This window comes from Cornus florida, unplaced genomic scaffold, assembly GCF_030987335.1.
Source record: "Cornus florida cultivar Cherokee Brave unplaced genomic scaffold, ASM3098733v1 CherokeeBrave_3.0.0_Hap2_Chr03, whole genome shotgun sequence".
NCBI lineage: Eukaryota > Viridiplantae > Streptophyta > Magnoliopsida > Cornales > Cornaceae > Cornus > Cornus florida.
Window position 1 is genome coordinate 49,772,232 of NW_026775573.1, and position 20,807 is coordinate 49,793,038.

The 20,807-nt window shown below is 34.6% G+C and overlaps 1 protein-coding gene across 1 annotated transcript; it reads right to left on the bottom strand.

Moving 5' to 3' along the window:
• Nucleotides 1–409: 409 nt before the first annotated feature.
• LOC132298793 (inactive protein RESTRICTED TEV MOVEMENT 2-like) lies at nucleotides 410–2,367 on the bottom strand. Its single transcript, XM_059795149.1, has 2 exons — nucleotides 2,070–2,367; nucleotides 410–1,465 (listed from the first exon to the last, which is right to left on the bottom strand). The coding sequence occupies exons 1-2, from the start codon at nucleotides 2,191–2,193 to the stop codon at nucleotides 543–545; spliced, it is 1,047 nt and encodes a 348-aa protein (XP_059651132.1). The 5' UTR covers nucleotides 2,194–2,367; the 3' UTR covers nucleotides 410–542.
• Between the last annotated feature and the right edge of the window lie 18,440 nt (nucleotides 2,368–20,807).

Below are 20,807 nucleotides of genomic sequence, written 5' to 3' on the forward strand. Positions count from 1 at the left end.
TTTGTACGTCTAACTTTGTGATTTCTGAGTCTCAAACTTGGACAAAAGCATATCATCATGAGGATTAATCTTTCCAGGAATAAGAAGTAAAATTTTTTCCATTCGTGTAAAACTCAATCAGGATGCACTGAATTTGAATTTGGTTGCAGGGAGAGGGGGACTCGAATATGGGACACCCACTCAGAGCTAGACGCTCTATCAATTAGACCACCAGGTGATGTCCATTAAGTGCAAATGTAGTTGCATAACAAAAAGTTAATGAGAACTTTTTTATCACTAGGGCTCTGTTTGGTTGAAGTTGAGTCTATTGGGCGGGACATTTTTGTTAGATTTTTTTTTCCCATAAATATTTTAAGATAAGCAAATATATAAAAAATAAAAAAAATATTTTACACACAAACAAACAAAGTGGAGCTTGATGTACTTTGTTAATCATTCATGTCATGGACAGAAGGCAATATTTATTTACAGCATGAATTAGTATAGTATATCTTTAACCACACAAGATTGTAACATGTAATAATGTAAATCTACTCAAAGAACTAGTGTTTGGCTTTCCCAGAGGACCCAAAGCTGTAGGCGATATAAGCAGCCCCAAGAGCCACAGTCACCAGAGCAGCAACACCCATATTCACAATCAATTGTCTCTCCTTTTTTTCATCATTCTCTTTTCTTCTCTTCTTAGCAACCTCTACAATAACATTTTCAGCCACCGCTGGTTCTTTTCTTTTCTTCGGCATTCTTCTTTCATTTGGCTTCTCTTCCGTTTGTTTTTGGTTACCAGCACCGGAAATCGCCTTCAAAGGCTCTTGGTCTTGACCCCTTTGAGCCTTTGGAGAGGCTGAAGTACTCCTCTCATCTGTTTGTTTGTTGTCATTTTGAACCTTTGGCGGGATTGGGTGGACACTCTTGGTATCCCTTTGCTTTGCCTTTTCATTTTCCAAATCAGCTTTGGCTTGAATGTCTTCTTGTGGACCCTTCTCGGGCTTCACTGGAGCAATCTTTGGAGGGCTCAAAGGGTGGACAATCTTGGTATCTCTTTGCTTCGCGCTATCATCTTCCAAATGATCAGCTTTTGCTTTAAAGTTTTCTTGAGGAGCCTTCTGATCAGGCTTCGCTGGAGCAACCTTTGGAGGGCTCATTTTCGGAGGGCTCAAAGGGGGGCGGACAATCTTGGTATCTCTTTGCTTGCTCGTGGCCTCTTGAGGGCTCCGAGCAGCTTCTTGGGTTGCTCTGGCTTCGACTCTAGGGCTAACCTGGGGCTGAGGGATGCTTTTCCTCGGTATTGTAATGGAAAGTATTCCGCCCTCAAACTTGGCTCGGATTCCTCCCAGGTTGGAGTTCTCTGGAATAGGAAAATACTCCTGGAAACGGCTCCATTTGTTCGTCCCAACTAGGCGCTCCCCACGAACCCTAAGAGTGTTCTGACCTTCTGCAAGAACCTTCATTTGCTCCTTGATGAAACCTGGAAAATTATACAAGAAACAGAAATGCCAATATACATATACATATGAGAAACACTATATAGCTCCATGGTTCAAAGACATGTGCACTAGATATTAAGCAAGAGATAAAAGATTCATGTAGCCAACTTTTCCAATGAGCAAAATCAAAGAGTGAACACAATTTCTGGATTAGGAGGAGGGGGATTCGAACACTAGTACACCCACTCGGGGAGGGGATTCGAGAACAACCCAATTCCTGATGCAAAATTAAAGATGGTGTGCTCAACTAAGTAATTTTCTGAAAATATATACCCATGAACTGAGTTCACGGATTTAAAAACGGAAATAGGCTCTTAATGTTGAGATAAGGCTGTGTACATTTGACTCTCTTCAGACCTTACAACGGTGGTAGTCTCGTACACTAAACTAACCCTTTATAATTTACATGAATTAAAAACTTTTCACGAGTACTACTACATCTAAGTTGATGATAAATTATTAGATGATTTCGAATCATAACTCGTTTAAGAACTAATGTTTAGATTTTTCTATATCTTATTAAACTCTTATGAGAACCGCGTGCATGTGACATGCATGCACTAGCTATTTGTGCAGTGTACGTACCGGGAAGATAAACAAGTAGTATATCAGCTCCTTCTTCTTCTTTCCATTCTGAGAGGGGCTTAAAATCTTCATGCATAGGATGAGACGGCATGGTTCCACTGGTTTGCAACGTTCTCATTGCCATTTCTGTTCCTCTAGCTCTTTGCTTTGATTTTCCTCTTCCTCTCTATGAACAAATTATAAAACTGTGTAATGTTGGACGAAATTGTTGGTTAGGCACTGTGTGTGTATATATATATATATGTGTATGTACATGTAAGACTTACACAAAGTTATTAGCTTTGTGTTTTCTTAAAAATGAAACTATTCCAATTTGGTTGCTTTGGTGCATGTTGTGTTTGTGGTCTTCTTTGGGTTTGTACCTTAGCCCAAGGATGACGTTATCTTGATTTTCTTGCGATGAAGTAAAAAATTCTTTGCTTGCCCTGTACTCATAGCAAAGGCATGCAAATAAAAAGTTTCCCAAATCCTGCAGAGAGATTGACCTCTTCCGTTATTTATCTCATTAGTCCATAAAAAAAATAATTATAATAGTAATAATACTTTTTTGAGTTAATTTCACTCACACCCTCTTAAGTTTAGCCAAATATCACTCTCAAATATTTTTCGAAAATAATTATCACTCGCATAACAAAATTTTGTTCCATTTTTCACTAACACCCCAACCGTTAGTTGAACAGTGCTAACACATTGTAAAATGACTTAATCACTCTTTGAATTTGTCAAACGAATCCTTTACCTTAAAGAATTAAATTAAAAGACTAAAATACCCTAAAAAGTTGTAAATTTACAAATTATATATATATATATATACACACACACAATTACACACACAGAGACAGAGACATATATATACACACACATTACAGAGACATATATATATATACACACCTTCAATTTCAGTCTTATCTTTGATGGTTAGATCTGACATCCCCTAAGAATTTCATATTACACATAGGTTCTTGATTAGGCAATTTTCTGTGTCTTAGGAAATCATGTGAGGATATTTAATGTACACTTTTGAAGATTGGGTATGTTGAAGCAAGCCCTACATGGAACGAAAGCCTTGACATCGCGGGCTGCATTTCTCTTTAAACACCTCTCCCTCTTCTTTTCTCTCTCTTCGCAGTGTTGTCAACATTTGAAGATCAAATTCTTGAAACCACCCTCCTCTCTCTAAATTTTTCTCTCTCTAGAAATGTTGGGATCTATATGGTGTAAGATCAACAGATAGACGAAAGATTTGACACTTTGATCTGCAAAACCTTCTTCAGATCTCTCTCTCTTTCTACTACAATAATTTCGAATGTAAATGGGGGCATACAGAGCAGACGTACGTTTACGATTACTTGTTCAAAGTGATTCTCATCGGCGACGCCTGAGATATTTTAATTAACCACCACGCCATCAAATAAAAATAAAAAGACACGGCAACACAAGCAGGAAATCATGTGTACCTCAGTGATATGATATCCAATTGATCCGAATCGAAGGGCTTCACAATTTCCTCCCCGTGAAGTCCATAAAAAATTCCCTTGCCTGGGTTGGTAGTTGGGTGTGGGTATTATGGTCATTTAAGTAATCTCATATTTTGAAATAAAAGGTATTAAAAACTCAAGGGTAAAGTTGTCTTTTTTCATGTATTTAACAGAATATTTAACGGAAAATTAGAAATGGACCTAAATGATAGTTATATTCGAAAGATATTTGAAGGTGATATTTGGCCAAACCTGAAGGGGTGCAAGTGAAATTTTTTTTTTTTTTTTGGCAAGGCAAGAAATTCAGTGTAAAATGTTGTAGGTGTTGAATATATCTCACTTCATATGACCCACGTTTTTTGGTCAAACGGTCAACGAATTATGACACATCATCAACAATGACCCACAAAGCTTGGTCAAATGGTTAACAAGCGACGCTACATCATAAACGATGGCCCACAAGTCAAACGGTCTAAGTTACGTGACACTTACCACGTCAGTATACCTCGAACAGAATATCGAAGATTTGAAGAACTGAGTTGGAAGCAGGAACAGAAGGCTGCTCCCTATAATCACGGGGAGTAACCCACCGCTAAGGCAGGATAACATTAGCTTTTTTTTTTTTTTCTTTTAGCGGCAATAATTACACACACCACTCATACACTTATTTGTTCTTTAAGAACTGAAACTTCTCATCATCCACTTTGAAAGGTAAATGAATTATCACTAAGCTTTATAATAAAAACTCCATCGCTTACCATTCCACTTATTAATTAGCAAACATTTTCTATCTAAGCTTTATACGAGTATTTATTTAAACACTAAAAGGTACCGAGTCTAAATCAATATGATTATATGAGTTATTTTCATGTAAATATTAGATCTAATCCTTCAAGAAATCTTCGACGATTGGTATCGGACCAATCATTATTTGACACATACATAAATGTGTAAACTTTATTTAATTTACTTGGTATCAAATAGTGATTTACCGTGACCATATAAAAAAAAATTCCTTCGCCAAAAGTATAAAATTATGCAAGAAAATTTACAATACTTCGAGAGTACCCCTCCCAATGAATGCCCTTTAAAAGGGTATTATGTCGCAACATACCTCCGAGTATTGTAGACTTTTTGGACCAATTCAACAAACCTCGGAGTTAGGAGCCCAAATTAAAAGGCCTGTTAGGAGCCTATGAGCAGCTATCTCCAGACTTGGCATGGACTTTCAAAAAGTTTCAGGCGTGATCTTCTGAAATTGCTGGTGGGCACAGCCTGGCCTAGAAAATTGTAAGCCAGGCTTTCCTGGCCGTTGCTGGCGTTAATATTTATTATTTTTTAAGTTAAAAATATTATTTTATTCTTTAAATCTTTTTTATGGATTGTGTATAGCATGACTATATTATATAAATATGAACACGTTTGATCCGAGAGGCCTTGGCACAAACAATAGCATCTCAATAATATCCAAATTGTTCTATCACTCACTTATTTATTATTTTATTATTAACACTCGTAAGGGTGTATTCCATTGCATGAAATTAGAATTGAACCATAATTTTATTTGTGTGATCGTATGTGTTGTTGGGCATGCGGAATTACAATTTTTTTTTTTAAGATACGGACGAATATTACATGTAATGACCCGGTCATTTACCTTCTTTTCCTTTTTTCTGAAATTTTACGGATAATTTTTTTTCGTTTAATTCTTATTTCTCGAGTGCTCAGAATTGGCTTCTGAGACTCTTTCGTGTGAATTGACAATTTCCTTTGAGGACCAAGTCATTTTCGCATTTTCACTTTTCGGGACACTATCACTTTTGTCCTTTTCCTTATTTCGTACTTTTCCCTATTATGTCTTTTCCCCGTTTGCCAGTTTTTGGCACAACCTCACTTTTCATGCTCGGAGTTGGTTTTTGACTTCACGTGTCTTCATCTTCAGTGGTTTTCTCGAAATACGTATCTTTACTTTTGCAAGAAAGTACTCTGGTTGTCCCCGGTGTCTATAGGGGTATGGATGCACAATTCTTTGGAATTATTTTCTTTTCTTGGGGTGTTTTTCGTAAATATCTTATGAAGATATTTTATTTCAGGAGTATCTAAGAAAATATCTTTTGGGAGATATTTTCATTCTCGGGTAGTTTCGCAGTTAACCCTTTTTGTAGGGGCCATTGTGCAATTAACAAAAGTTACTGCAAAATATCTCATCTGGACCCTAGATCCTCGTACGGGATTCATTTTCACTTTTCGTTGACTCGTAAATTCATAGAATTTCCTTCTGGTCGTTTTTCTCCAGTTTTAGAGTTTCTGGACCCTATTGCGGCCGAACTTGTTCGGAGCATAACTTTCTGCTCGGGACTCAGTTTTCGACGTCGTTTCTTCCATTATTCATATTTTCTTATTTTGAATCTTTTTCATTCATGGAGTTTTGCCGTTTGAGCGTGTTTGCTCAAAATCCACTTTTCCGGACCCGGCGGGTCCCGTTCGGGGCACTTTTTGAGATTTCTATAAAAGGGGGATGAGATATTTCATTCTTCATCATCCCCACTCCCCTTGCATGACCTGAAGCAGCCATGGATGCCCATGGAGCTGCCACCTTCTCTCTCCTCCTTTGATTTACTTTTCGTAAGTGAAAAGTCTTCGGCTTTCACGTTTTTTGTTTCCCTCGACGTGTTCTACTATTCCCCCTTATTAAAATTCATTTTTAACCATTTCTTGAGTTTGGGTTTGAAGTTAAGTTGTGATTTTCATGGGGCTTCCTTCGGATTCATGTAGATCGTGTTGTCCCCGACAAAACTCTTCGGTTTCAGCGGATTTGGAACACTTTTTTTTCGGTGGGCCTTTGAGGTTTTCATCTCAAATTGAGGTATGGGGTGTTATAATTTATTTTCTTACTATATTACATGCTTGTGATGCTTATACAACTTGATTACATGCTTGGATATAAAATCTAAAGATTTTATTATTTATTTATCTTGTGAAGGATTTAATTTTTCCGGTTGTCCATAACTTTGTTTAATCATGTGGCATGATAGAATATTACCCCTTAATATGTTGATTGACATATATTAAATTTAGATCATTTGGACAAGTATTGAAAATTTTATTTAATATTTATCTTGAATAAAATATTAAATAATGTGATCTTAACTAGCTTGAAATCAATATGTGTTATCATATTATATTAGGCCTTGGCATGCTCTTCAACATAGGTGAATTTGAGAGAAATTGGAAGTGTTTTGAAATCTAGTAATATTTAATTAATTAGATTAATTAAATTGCTCCAAGTGTACTATTCATCCCGTTAGAATTTCGATTTGAAATTCTTGATGTGCATGTCATGTAGTTTCATATATATTAAATCTAGAATATTTGATTAGGTTTTGAAACTTTTCAATTATTATTTTTCTAGTATTAAAGTTTAATACACATGGCCGTAACTTGCATAGAATGTACTTGTATCATACTCTTAAATCAAGTCTTGACATGTTTAATAATATACATTAATTTGAAATTATTTGGACGAGTCCCAAAATCTAGAGATTTTAATTAAATGAAATAATTAAAATCCATTCAATGGTTCTATGCACTTGATTAAGTTTCTAACCTTGTATTCATAATTTCCTTGATAAGTTCCTTCACGTGTGTTACATTGAGCATAACCGGATAAGTGTTGAAACTTATATTTAATTAATTCACTTGTATGGAATTTAATTCACATGGTTGCATCTTGTATGTAATGGACTTGTAACTTGACAATGAACTTGGCCTTGACATGATCCTTGAAATAACTTGTTCGTAGAACATTTTGACTCACCTTGAAATCTTGATAATTTAATCCTTGAGTAGATTAAATTTCCTTATATGCTTCCATCGAGTTAATCATACCTTGTTAGTGAATTCTTGTTAGACTTGTGAATTTGACTTGAATTCCATGGACTTTATTTTTTCATCAAGCATCGTGAACACTTGTATCTTGATCTCATTAATGTACTTAACGAACATGCACATTTGTCTTGAAATGGTTTAATTGCACATGTGTTGCTTAGAAAGTAATTAAATCATGTATCTTATACTTGTGGTATATTTACTTCAATGAACTTCATGTGCTATGTATCTTGGTTGTTGTCTATATACTTGCACACTATAATTTCTTGACATTTCACATGCCATCTTAGTTAAGAACTTAGGGCATGACTTGTGTGTTCCAAAATCTTGGTTGTGCATGATACGTGGTTAATGCATTTCTTGTATTTTGATACAATCTTGACTTGCACAACTTGTTGATTTTGGGACTTAGGATATCAATCAAGAATTGTCATGGCTAGGACTTGGTTTCAGTACGGGTGATTGTCCTCCTACACTATAGTGCGCACTAGGGGAAAGGTACCCATGGGTTAGTACTCCTAAAGTGATCTCAAGAGTACGGTTTTAATCCGGGCGATATCTGAGTTTCCACATTGGTTGATTTCACTCTTTAAATTTTAAGTTGCTATTCCTTGAAGATTTAAACTTGTCGTGTATGTGAAATGCTCCAATCTTGCTAAACTGCATAGATATTATGCCTTGTTCTTGGATTCCTGTGTTTTCCTTATCGTGTTACTTGGAATGTTCCAATCATGTTAAATTGCATATATATTATGCCTTGTTCTTGATTTCATGGATAACCTCTTTTCGTGTTATATGAAATATTTCATCCTTGTATAATTGCATAGATATTATGCTTTGTCCTTGACTTCATGTATAATCTCTTTTCGTGTTTCATGGAATGTCCCATCCTTATTTAATCGCATAGATCATATGCCTTGTCCTTGATTTCAAGTATACTTTACGTTGTGTTAATTGGAATGTCCTAATCTTGTTTACTTGCATAGACATTATGTCTTGTTCTTGATTCTATGCGTTATTCTTGTCGTGTTCTTTGGATTATCCCAATCTTGACTTGCTTCATATATGTAGATATATCATAATTCTTGTTGCTTATGCTCCATGGTAGCTTAGGATGATCCCTGAGTCTAATCTTTGACATAGACGTTAGGTGGCATGATCCTTTTTGAACTATATTATGTTAGTCCTAAAAATCTCTAAAGAAATCGAGTCGATGCATGCTCATTTTCTACGAGTAAACTTGTTTACTCACCCCGAAGTTACTGGGGGATTTGATCAGGTACAAAGACTTGGTTCGTGATGCTTGCTGTTCAGTGGGATGGCTTCTAGCTTTTCAGTTTCCATTTCATGCAAATGTTAGCATGAACTATCATTTCATAGCCTTATGTATGTAACTTATATTCTTTGATTCTAAATATGTAAAGTGTGCATAAGTACACTATTTTCATTGTATTCAACATGTATGAGATGAGGCCGGAGGCCAACGACGTGTAACTTGTATTCTATGTACTTTTGCTTTTAAAGTTTATTATGAAAATATTGAAAATTCGCAAGTCATTGCCTCATCACTTTCGCATTGGGTGTAGGAATTCCATTCCTTTTGTTTCATAGGGTTTCTACGATCATGCTTGAGGTGTGGCAAAGGGCCAAGCACCATTTCATCCTAGGTTTTTCATTGAGGTTCCATTTATTCCATTTTTAGGCATTTTTGGCCGTTGAGAGGTCATATTTTGCATTCTTGACATTCTGAAGTCGCGGACCATTGGAACGCGTCTTAAATGTCTTTTTACGTTTGCGTGCATGTCCACATTTCACAAAACCCTTGAGTTTCAACTTTTGACCTATTTTTGGGTGATTTTTATGAATTTTTATGAAAAATTCCTCCATGGGGTGTCATTTGAGTTCGTCCTTGTTTCGGTATGTTTTAGATGCTTCAATGATGTTAGAAAATGTTTTCAAATGTGTTCGGATCAAGTAGAAAGCTTAGAGAGCCTTAGAAATGGACCTTGCATCACACACACACACACACACACACACACATTACAACAGCTTTTTTGAGCTGCAGCAGATGTGTCGGTCGGCTGATGGAGCATCATCAGTCGGCTGACAAGCCTCGAGACCATTCCAGTAGCCAAAACCTTGTTTCGGCCGGCTGATCATTGGGGGCCGACCGAAGGTTGAGGTTCAGCCGGCTGATCCTTGCCGTTGGTCGTCCGATCCTCCCTGGAGCTTTCTTCTTCCAATTTTCCTTGGACAGTTTTCTTATTCTTACTTTAGAAGGTCATATCTTATTCGTTTTCAATCTAAATCTGGTCATTCTTAATTCTAAGTTCAAAAGCTCGAAGTTAGCTTTCCAATGGTACCAACCACTCATCAGAACTCCACCTATAGTGAGAGTTATTCTAGTTTTAGTAGGATAGGTTCGGAGTAACCCTTAAACGGCAAAGGCCATTTTGTTTTAAATTCATATTTTTTCCGTTCGGACTCAGAATCAGGTGATTCTTGAGTCTATCTTCATTCATTTTTCGTTGTCTTTCCAATGGTGTGCACGGTGGCACCCATTTTAGTTTGGAAATGACCATTTTGCCCTTTGGTTCATTCTTGTCCGTTTGTGAACCGTTGCTTCTGCACTTGTTTTCTTTGAGTTTCATGGCTTCATGGGGAGTCATCTTGGTGCCTTAGGGATAATGTACATCTCTAGAGGCCCTTTTTGCTTCTTTTGCTTCCGCATCTTGGATTCGGTTCGGGTCATCACAGAACGCGCTGGGTTGAAAAATCTAGGGTCGTCACATTACATAAATAAATAAATAAATAAATAAATATATATATATATATATATATATATATATATATATTATATGCATACATATAAAAACATATATAAACTCATATTTACGCACATAATCACATATCTACATCCTTTATAAAAGTGTAATGAATTTTTACTATTTAAATTTACTTTTAAACAATAATTTCAATTAAAAATTTTTTAATTAACTTTTCTGATTTCCAATTAAAGGATTGTCTTCCAAATGAAACACCCATTGGGCAAAATAGTTTTACTTGACTTTTCCTATTTGGAACTTTGGAACTTCTTATTTCTAAAGAAACATCCATTAAACAAAATATTTTAAAGTGACTTTTCATTGGGACTTTTTATTTCTAAATAGTTGTCTTTATATGAAACACTTATTCATCAAAATATTTTTAAGTAGCTTGGATTTATATCCTTAATAAAAACATCCATTCATCTTTTAACTTTATATTTTACATTTTGAAACGACTGAACTTCTCTTCGAGCCACATGCTTCTCAAATTTATCTTACACCACATTCTAATTGGAGTCATGGATGTTAGGATGTCCACACACTATTGACAAATATAATAGATAAAATATACACACAAATAAAACAAGATTTACGTGGTTCGGCAAATTGCTTACGTCCGCGGATAAAAAATGGCTATCTTTACTTCAATGCTTTGGTTATATAATCACAAACTCAACTCACTTTTCTTTCTCTAATTATATCTCTCTCCACTTTTCTGGTTTTTCCTCCTGCATGCACTCTTCTATTTATATGAGAGCTTTGTCATCTTTAGCCACCTTCATCGCTTAAGAAGCAGTCCACCATTTCGACACTGCAATCTATATCTTCCTTCCTTATTCGCAAACACAGACTAAGGGTTCACTGATCACTAGATTGTTACACCTTTACGTTACATTCACCTTTTTTTCTTAGCCACCATATGTACACCTCTTTCATTAAAATGTGGGTCCCATCCTTTTGTTCTTTTCATCGTTTCACGTGACAAACAATGACCAAGCAGAAGCCAAATGCATCATGGCCACCATTCTTTTACCGTGCACTTCTCATTCTTCAAGTACATACATCATGCAACCAATTATATTTAGCCACATCATCAATGAAGTTTGACCAATTTCTAACAATCTCCACCTTGGTTAAAATTCATCTTCACATGCTCTTCACTAGCTCCACCTCAATTGAAAATCTCTCCATCTTGAATCTAGCATCTCCTTTCTTCTTGTCGTTCTTCGCCGTTTCGCCACACTCATCTATTTTTAGCAAATTTTAAGTTCAAATAATTGAACTTGGAATTTACTTTCGCATCACCAAATTGAACTCTTCTTACTTCTGGAATAAAGGCCGATACTCTTGCACTTGCTAAGATTTCTGCTTTTTCTTGTTGCTCTTGATTGCCAACTCTAGTAGATCTCGAAACAGGCTTCTATTCTGTCTTTGTAATTGCTCCACCTGACATAGTATTTCCCAACAAAATATAGAGGTTATTGACCCTTCTTCCTAAAATCATAACATGTGGCCCCTTTCTAATCTTCATGAATTAATTCTTTACTTTACACCAACAACCTTGGAATCTAACGCTCCTACAGAGATCACATTCCTTCTAATACTTGGAATATGACGTATATTCGTTAGAGTTTAAACCAAACCATTCTTTGTCTTGATTTTGATTGTTCCAATTCTGACAACATAGCAAGAATTGTTATTCCCCATAAATACCTTACCACTTACAGCTTTATAGGTAACAAACCACTCTTTATGAGGACATATATGAAAGGAACAAGCATAATCAAGTATCAACTCCTTAGCTTCTCATTTGTTATCAATTATTGATAACGCTTCATCATTATCACTCCCTTCTTTTATAGCCTTAGACTTAACAACAGCAACGGATGCACTCTCCTTTCTTTATAGACAATACCACTGAATATGCCCTTTTCTCCCACACTTGTAGCATCTTTTCTTTGACAATGTCACAAGGTTTCTTGAAGCTCCAAACCTCTTCTTCTCTTGAGCAATAAGAGTTTGAGCCTGATCAGCATGACTCTCTTCATCATTCAATTTTTCATTAGAGAATAAAGCACTCTTAAGTTTTAACTTGTTCTACCGCGATGATATCTCTCCCATTAAATAAGGTATTTAACAAATGCTTATGGGTAGAGCCCACCGATGTTAACAAAATAATTGTTTTATCCTCATCACTTAACTTGACATCAACATTAGATAAATCACAAATAATCTTATTGAACTCACCAAGGTGTTCTTGCAAGCTCGCACTTTCTTTTCTTCGAAAGGAATACAACTTTTGCTTCAAAACTAACAGGTTGGTGAGATTTTTTTCCATATACAGATTCTTTAACTTCTTTCATATATATCCGTTGCTAAAGCCTCATTAATCACATCATACACAATATCATCCGTCAACGTCAATCTAATCGCACTCATTACTTTCAAATTGATCTTCCCTTAATCTGCACCTTGCATCTTTTCCGATTGCGTGCCTAAAGCCTTTCATAGGTCATGTTGAATTTGTACATCTACATCCGAACTTGCCAAAGACTGAAGTTCCTTCTTCCATTAAACTTCTCGACCACGTACTTTCGATCTGTAATAGTTGTTGCTATGGCTCTGATACCAATTGTTAGGATCGCACACACTATTGGCAACTATAACTGATAAAAGACACACAAAAATAAAGCAACGTTTACGTGATTTGGCAAATTGTTTATCCACGGGCGAAGAATGACTATCTTTACTTTAATACTTTGGTTATATAATCACAGACTCAACTCACTTTTATCTTGTAATACTCCTAATTTTAAAAAGATAGTCTCGGTATTTATTTATTTATTTTAATTACATTTTTAATAAATTATTTGGTTATTTGGTTATTTGTTATATGGTTAATTGGATTAATTGTTTAATTGTAAGTGTGTGCTTAAGTGGTTTATTTGAATTAATTGTTGTATGAAATTATTTGTTATATGATGATGTGTTTGTTTAATTGTAATTTTATGTGCTAGATTAAATGTGTATTTAATTTTGTTTTTAGTTTAAAAGGATTGACATGATAGTAGTAATAGACCAACCATTGGGGTCGCATGGATTATACTTGGATAGGAGTCAGAATGGGTATGGATAATTGCCCATGAATGGTTGTACATATATATATGGGTATATATGTATATAAGGTTAGTATAATAATAATAATAATTATTTATAGTTAATAATAATAGTTTACATAATTTATAATTTATATAATTATAAGTTATATATTTATTTATTTATCTCTATATCACGGTAGTTTTATATAGTGTATATTGCTAACAATAGGTATTATATATTATATATATTCTTTTTGTAGCAGACTTATTTGTGGACTAGGATTAGGGTTATTGAATTAGCCTATATATACTCATTATAAGTCTGAGGAGGGGGCTGTGATATATTATATACGTGATATGTTATATACATAGAAAGAGTTTTACAGAGAGTTTTGAGAGGAAAACGTGAGGAGAGAAAGGAAGGGCTCGGCCAAGGATTAAGGCTAGACCAAGGAGGAAGGAAAAGAGGCTGGCTTGTGGGTTGAACCAGGAGCAGTAGAGGGGTCTTGACGGCAGTCACGGAGTCGTCAAAATAAGACGAAGAAGGAGATTTAAGGTTTCAATTCGAAATCCTTAAATGCAGGTTCTTCTCCTAGTCTCTCTCTTTGATTTGTGTTTCTATACATGCCTAGGAGATTTCAGGATACTTAAATAATATAATTAAACAATTATGCATGTTTGAATCGAATTAGAACAGAGGATTTCATAGTTTTATTCACTTGTTCTTGTTTTATTTATTTTTGGATTTATGTTGCATGATTTATTGTTTATGTTTGATCTTTACATGTTAGGACATCTAAAATAAATTATTATGGGAGTATAGAACTTAAATCGAAGGTTAGAATTCTATCAATGGAGGTTGGATGGAAAAATAGAGGAGTTACAGGAAGAAGTAGTCGACTATATTGAAGGGCATTGTAAACTACGCATAGTCGACTATATTAAAGGGCATGGTAGATTACGCATAGTTGACTATATTGAATGGCACATTGAAGTAATAGTCGACTATGTACAGTAGACTATCTTGAAGGCCCAGAAGACTACGCATAGTAGACTATGTTGAGGGCACAATCGGCAATGTTGAGGGTGGTTTTAGCTGTAATTTGGGTTTCTTGGTTATTTTGCCCAAAATGTTTATTGTTCCATGTTAATTACTTTAAATGATTTAAATGGACATATTAAATACTAGAATGAATAATTCACATTAATATGCTAAGGATTGGAACAATATGAAATTTTAATTAAATTTGTATGTTTGCTAATTATTTTAGCAATTTATATAGTATTATATGATTTTAATCATGCATTGGCAGTATAATAAAATCATGTAATGCTTCTGATTTTATTTTGTTAGGGATTAACCAGTATGAAATTCTAATTGAATTTGCATGTTGATAATAGATGATTTAATTGTTTAAAATTATTTTAGCAATTTAAATGGAGGTTATATAATTTTAATCATATGTTGGTTGCATAATATGATTCTTTATATCTGATTAATGTAATGCTTATTCCCGATTTTATTGATGTATTGTTTTATTTCTTTCATCAATAATTGGATTGTATGGATGTAATACACCGGTGTGGGATGGTGGCATTCTAGGGACGGATTAATTTATCAGTTAAGTCCTACATATTTTTATAGAGGGATGGATTAACCAAAGGAATGTTAAGTCCTACCTATATTCAAATCAGGTCAGCTGAATAAGTTGATTAGCTTATAGAGGATTACTTATAGATGATTAATTTTAGAGGATTACTTTTTACTGGATAGGATGGTTACTGGATTTTATATATAAAATTATGGTGCCATGATATGAGCTTGAGTCTCAGAATCATGGTTAGGGTGCGTATATTGCCTAGGATAGATAATTGGATATAGTAGACATCTGGGTGCCCTGATAGGTTTAGGTACTCATGCCCACTATGATTTGCATGTTGCCTTCTATTCAGGTTAATACAGACATATAGTCCAGTGAGCGTCCTATAGTGTGTATCTATATATACAGACTACTAGTTATTATTAGATTGAATAGGATGTATACGTGTATCGGATCTCTGCTTGGACTGTAGTAGAGTAGAACTTGTTTGTGGGCCTGACTCACCATTATTTTTCAGGTATTCGTCAGGAGTAAAGGTTGTTCATGCTGAGTAGGGATCAGTCTACTTCATTCTTCCGATTCTACATAGGAGATTTATTTATGTTTCAGTTTTCTGTTATAGACAGTTATCGCTGTCACTTATTTAGTTGGGATTTTCTAGGGGTCCACATAGTATAGATTCCCGAGTTATATTTATTTAGAGGATTTGATGTATCAGAATATTTTATTATTTAATAAAAATTTATTCTGAGGATTTTATTAATGGATCATCATTTTAGTTTCTTTCAACAATTTATCTATTCTTAGTTATAATATTTGTATTCTATGTTCAATTATTACCAATTTGTTTTTTATATCCTCGGGTATTCGGGGGTTAGCCTGGTCAACCCGCATTCAAAAATTCGGGGGTATCACATATCTCCCTCATTATATCTCTTTCTCTTTTTACCTCTATTCATTTTTCTTCACTTTTATGATTTTTCCTTCTGTATGCACTCTTTTATTTATAGGAAAGCTTTGTCATCTTTAGCCACCTTCAACGCCTAAGAAGTAGTCCACTATTTTGGCACCGCAATCTATATCCTCCCTCCTTAGCTGCACACACAGACTAAGGGTTCACTAGTCACTAGAATGCTACACCTTTTACATTACATTCACCTTTTTTTGCTTAGCCACTATATGTACACCTCTTTCATTAAATATGTGGGTCCCATCCTTTTGTTCTTTTCATCTTTTCACTTGACAAATGATGAGCGCGGATTATTGCATATTCGAGCCCCCTAAATACGCATATGTTAAGACCTAAAGTGATACTTCTATCCAGTTTTATACTGGTTTATGTTTATTTCATGTTTTTAGGTGTTTTTTTTTTTTTTTTTTTTTTTTTAAAGAAATGGTTAAAACCAAGCTTTTACGATGAAAAAACTGACATTGAAGATTACAGAGTCGTTGCCGATCATCTGAAGCAAGTTTGGAGACAAAATGGTAATTTTGGAGAAGTTCGAGTACCAGGCTTGAGCCTATGTTCTCAAGGCTCGAGCACAAATCCAAATGAAATAAGAAAATCAACTAAGGCAAAAAGGCTTGAGCCTAGATCTTAAGGCTCGAGCCCAAACTTAAGGTGCTTAAGCCATTGCAAAAGTGATCTAGCCAAAATTGCCTCGAAATGCCAAAAGAAGCTTTAGAAAATCCAAGTTACCAGATCTCAAGCCTTTATCAAAAAGCTCGAGCCTTTGTCAAAAGGCTCGAGCCCAAGATCCCAAAGCTTGAGCCTTAAGAAACATTGATCGAGCACCATAACTTAGGGATTGAGTACCATGAAGATTCATCCCCAAAATATTCTAAGTGTTGATGAAAAAGACGCTTCAGAAATTATTTGGAGAAAATTGACCAAATGTTAAAGTTTTGCTTGAGCCTTATCTCAAGAGGCTCCAGCCCAAGGCAAAAGGCTCGAGCCTAAGGCAAAAGGCTCGAGCTATATCTTCTACGTTGGAGCCCTTGCTGTTTAGTCAGACTTTTCAGATGTGAGATTTGTCTTAATTAAGTCATCTTTCACCTTAGATGGGCCCATATCACCTCAGAAGATCTAAAAGCCCGTCTAACCTTTATTAGAAGTTAATTCTTTTATAAAAGGAGGCACAAGGCCACAGATCTCATATCTCTTTTCCTAGTTATTATTCTCTCAATTGGTGGCAGCTTTTAGGGTTTCAAAGGTGAATATCCCAAGAGGAGAATTGCAGTCCGTGATGATGAAGATCACGACAACACACATAATATCTAGTATCGTCATGAGTAGCTAATTCCTTTCTTAGGGCATTGATGTAGCCCGAATTCGAGTATTATGGTTTGATCATTCTAACATTGGGGATTTATGTGTTTATGTATCTTGATTGCATAATTATGATCGAGCAATTGATTACGGATCAATTGGTGTTTCAATGAAATAATTGTTTTTGAATAATTAATACCTTGTCTTAAATTTAATTATTCTTAAATTATTATCAACCTATTTTTATTGTACGGAACTGGTGGATGCCTATTGGACATAAGGATAGAGTTTATGTAATGGTGTTCCAACGTTTTTCATAAATGAATGTTTTCATAATCTGTGCTTAGGGAAGACGAGTTATACTGCAACATTAGTTAGAAATAGGTAGGTAGATAATTCGTACCAACCGAAGATAAGTTATAGTTTGTTGAAGTTCATGAAACGTCTTTCTTTAAACCCGAATTAAATGACTGTTATTGAATTTAATTCATATGATACATAAATTGTGAAATCCCAAGGTTAAATGGTTGACCATAATACGAGATTCGTGGTGAAGTTAATCCCTAAGACTTTCTTTCCCTTGATCTCATCTTTAATTTAGTGTACTTTTATTTTTTAATGTTCGTGACAAACAATCAAACCAATCAATCTTTCTCTTTGAATCAAAGTAATATTAATTGGATGCTTAAATAAACTACGACAGTTCCTGTGGTTCAACACCCTTAATATAGCCCTATTCTGCGAAGATTTGCGCTATTACGAGTGGTTATAAATTCACACACATCAACAAACAATGACTAAATAGAAGCCAAATACATCACGGCCACCATTCTTTTACCATGCACTTTTCATTCTTCAAGTACATACATCATGCAACCAATTATATGTAGCCACATCATCAATGAAGTTTAACCAATTTCTCACAATGGATAATTATCCATTAAAACTGAAACAACTCTCTAATAATATTAAATTAAATTATGCTTTTAATTTTAATTTTTTCTTTGTAAGAAACTAACTGTTTTAAAACCGTTATGTGCTGAAGTTACATGTTTAATGAAAGATGTCGGTTCAACCTTATATAATCAAAATTGACATTCTGAAATTGCATATATCATCATTTTTCTCTTTTTTCTCATACTATCTTTCTCTATGTGAAAAAAGCCTCTCTTCCTATTTATCATACTTTCTTTCAATGAAAAACCCATTTATACTTCATTAAATTAAAGCAAAGTCTATACTTACTGAACCCCCCCCTCCCCCCTTCCCAAATAAAAAAGGGGCAAAGTATATCAAAAGCTTAACACTACACAACTAGCAAGTGTTATAATGAATAGATAAGTTGTGGGCTACATCAAAATCACAAATCTAATTCCAAAGGTTTGATTATAATACAAATATATTTGTATATATATGTATATATACACATATGTATTGTTTATTTATTTTTTAAATAAATTTATTTGGTTCTCTTTCTTAAAATTGTATTTTATTAAAGAAATTGTAGGTTTACTAACAAAATAGAACTGAATTTGTTTTAAAAACTTGTCTTTACTTGCCATGACATTGGGGTGGTAAAATTTTATAATCTAATTTTTTATTTATGAATACCAATAAAGGTATAATGGATAGTGGGATATCCATCATCGATTTCTGTCATCAACTTCATCTTAGCTTTAACCAAGGTGACATTATAACAACAGTGTCTCATCTGTACTTGTTATCTTAAGTGTTAAAGGCGGTTGTTCGCGTAAGTGAGCCAATAAAAATTTGTTGACATACTTCCCATCAAACAAGTTTATGAGTGTGATACCATATGTTATATTCATTTAATAATAATCATTAATAAAACAATTATCAAAATAAAAGTATGTATCAAATAACACAAATATCTTAAAATTATATAAATAATTGATCAACTGAATCTAAAATATATCAATCACACCCTACGTAGCCCCATAGCCCTAACATGAGTCATGTAAGTATCTCTAGAAATAAGCTTAGTTAAAGGGTTTGCAACCATACAACTCGTAGAAATGTATGTAAAAATCACTTAGTTATGCGCAACTGTATTTCTGATGAAGTTGTATTTCACATCAATATGTTTGGTCTGATCATGGTATTTAGGATCCTTACTAAAAGCCAGTGCAACCATATTATTATAATGGATTGTCATAGAATCGCTAGCATGTGTGACAACTCCAAAATGTTGAAGAAACCCCCTTAACCAAATGGCTTCCTACACGACAGTTGAGTAAGGCACAAACTCTGCCTCTATTGTAGATAAGGCAATTCGGGATTGATTCTTACTACTCTAAGAAATGGCTCCACCATTTAGCAAGAAATCATATCTATATGCGGACTTGCGCACCCTAATCGACGTCACAATAGCTAACTAAGTGCAAATCTGAACAATAATAAACAAAGCATATAATTTACAGTCCCTTTGAGATAGCGCAATATCTTATTGACTGCCTCCAATGAGCTAATATGAGATTGGATTGGTATCGACCAACCAAGCCAACTTTATAACATATGTTAGGTCAAGTGCATATCATAACATACATTAAGCTAACAATAGCACTCGAATAGGGAACACGAGTCAATTGATATTTCTCTTTAAGAGTCTTAAAACCCATCTCAAGAAGCATGCTTTCACCTCTAGCGATATGAATGTCTATGGGATTGTAGCTTTGCATGTGAAATTGTTTTAGAATCTTTTTAATGTAAGTCTCTTGAGATAAACTGAGGAATTTCTTTAAATGATCTTTAAGCATCTTAACTATAAGCACATAGCTTGCCTTACCCATGTCATTCATCTTAAAAGCAGTTGACAAGCACTCTTTAGTGGTGATAGTAAAATCTTTATCATTTTCTAGCTAACAAAATGTTGTCAACATACAGTGACAATATGAGAAAATTGCCATTGGACCGTTTAACATACACACAATGATTTTCATTGATCATTATAAACCCATTAGAAACAATGGCTCGATGAAATTTTAAATACCATTGTCTGAATGATTGCTTCAAGTTATAGATGAATCGTTGGAGCTTATAAACTTTGACATACACACAATGATTTTCATTGATCATTATAAACCCATTAGAAATAATGGCTCGATGAAATTTTAAATACCATTGTTTGAATGATTGCTTCAAGTTATAGATGGATTGTTGGAGCTTACAAACTTTGCGCTCCTGACTCTTTGCCACAAAACATTCTAGTTAATTCATATAGATCTCCTTATCCAATTATCCATTGACAAATGATGTCTTCATATCCATCTGATACAGGTCTAAGTCCAAATGTGCGACAATGGCCAAAATTAGGCGAATTGAGGCAAACCTCGCTGCATCGGAGAAAGTTTCCTCATAATCCAAACCCTCTATTGGGTGTAACCTTTCGACACTAAGCGTACCTTATACCTTTCAATATAACCATCTACCTTGCGTATGACTTGTAGAACCTATTTGTTCCCACTAGTCTCACACCTAGTGAAAGATCAACTAAGTCCCAGATGATGTGTGCATTATCAATGATTAAATCCACTCACAATAGAACGAATCCTTGTG

What these genes read in the sequence shown, in the direction of transcription:
- LOC132298793 (XM_059795149.1), bottom strand. Translation starts at nt 2,193, where the DNA reads ATGGCAATGAGAACGTTGCAAACCAGTGGAACCATGCCGTCTCATCCT. An exon ending in ACTACTTGTTTATCTTCCCG is followed by an intron (nt 1,466 to 2,069) that starts GTACGTACACTG and finishes ATAATTTTCCAG; the next exon opens with GTTTCATCAAGGAGCAAATG.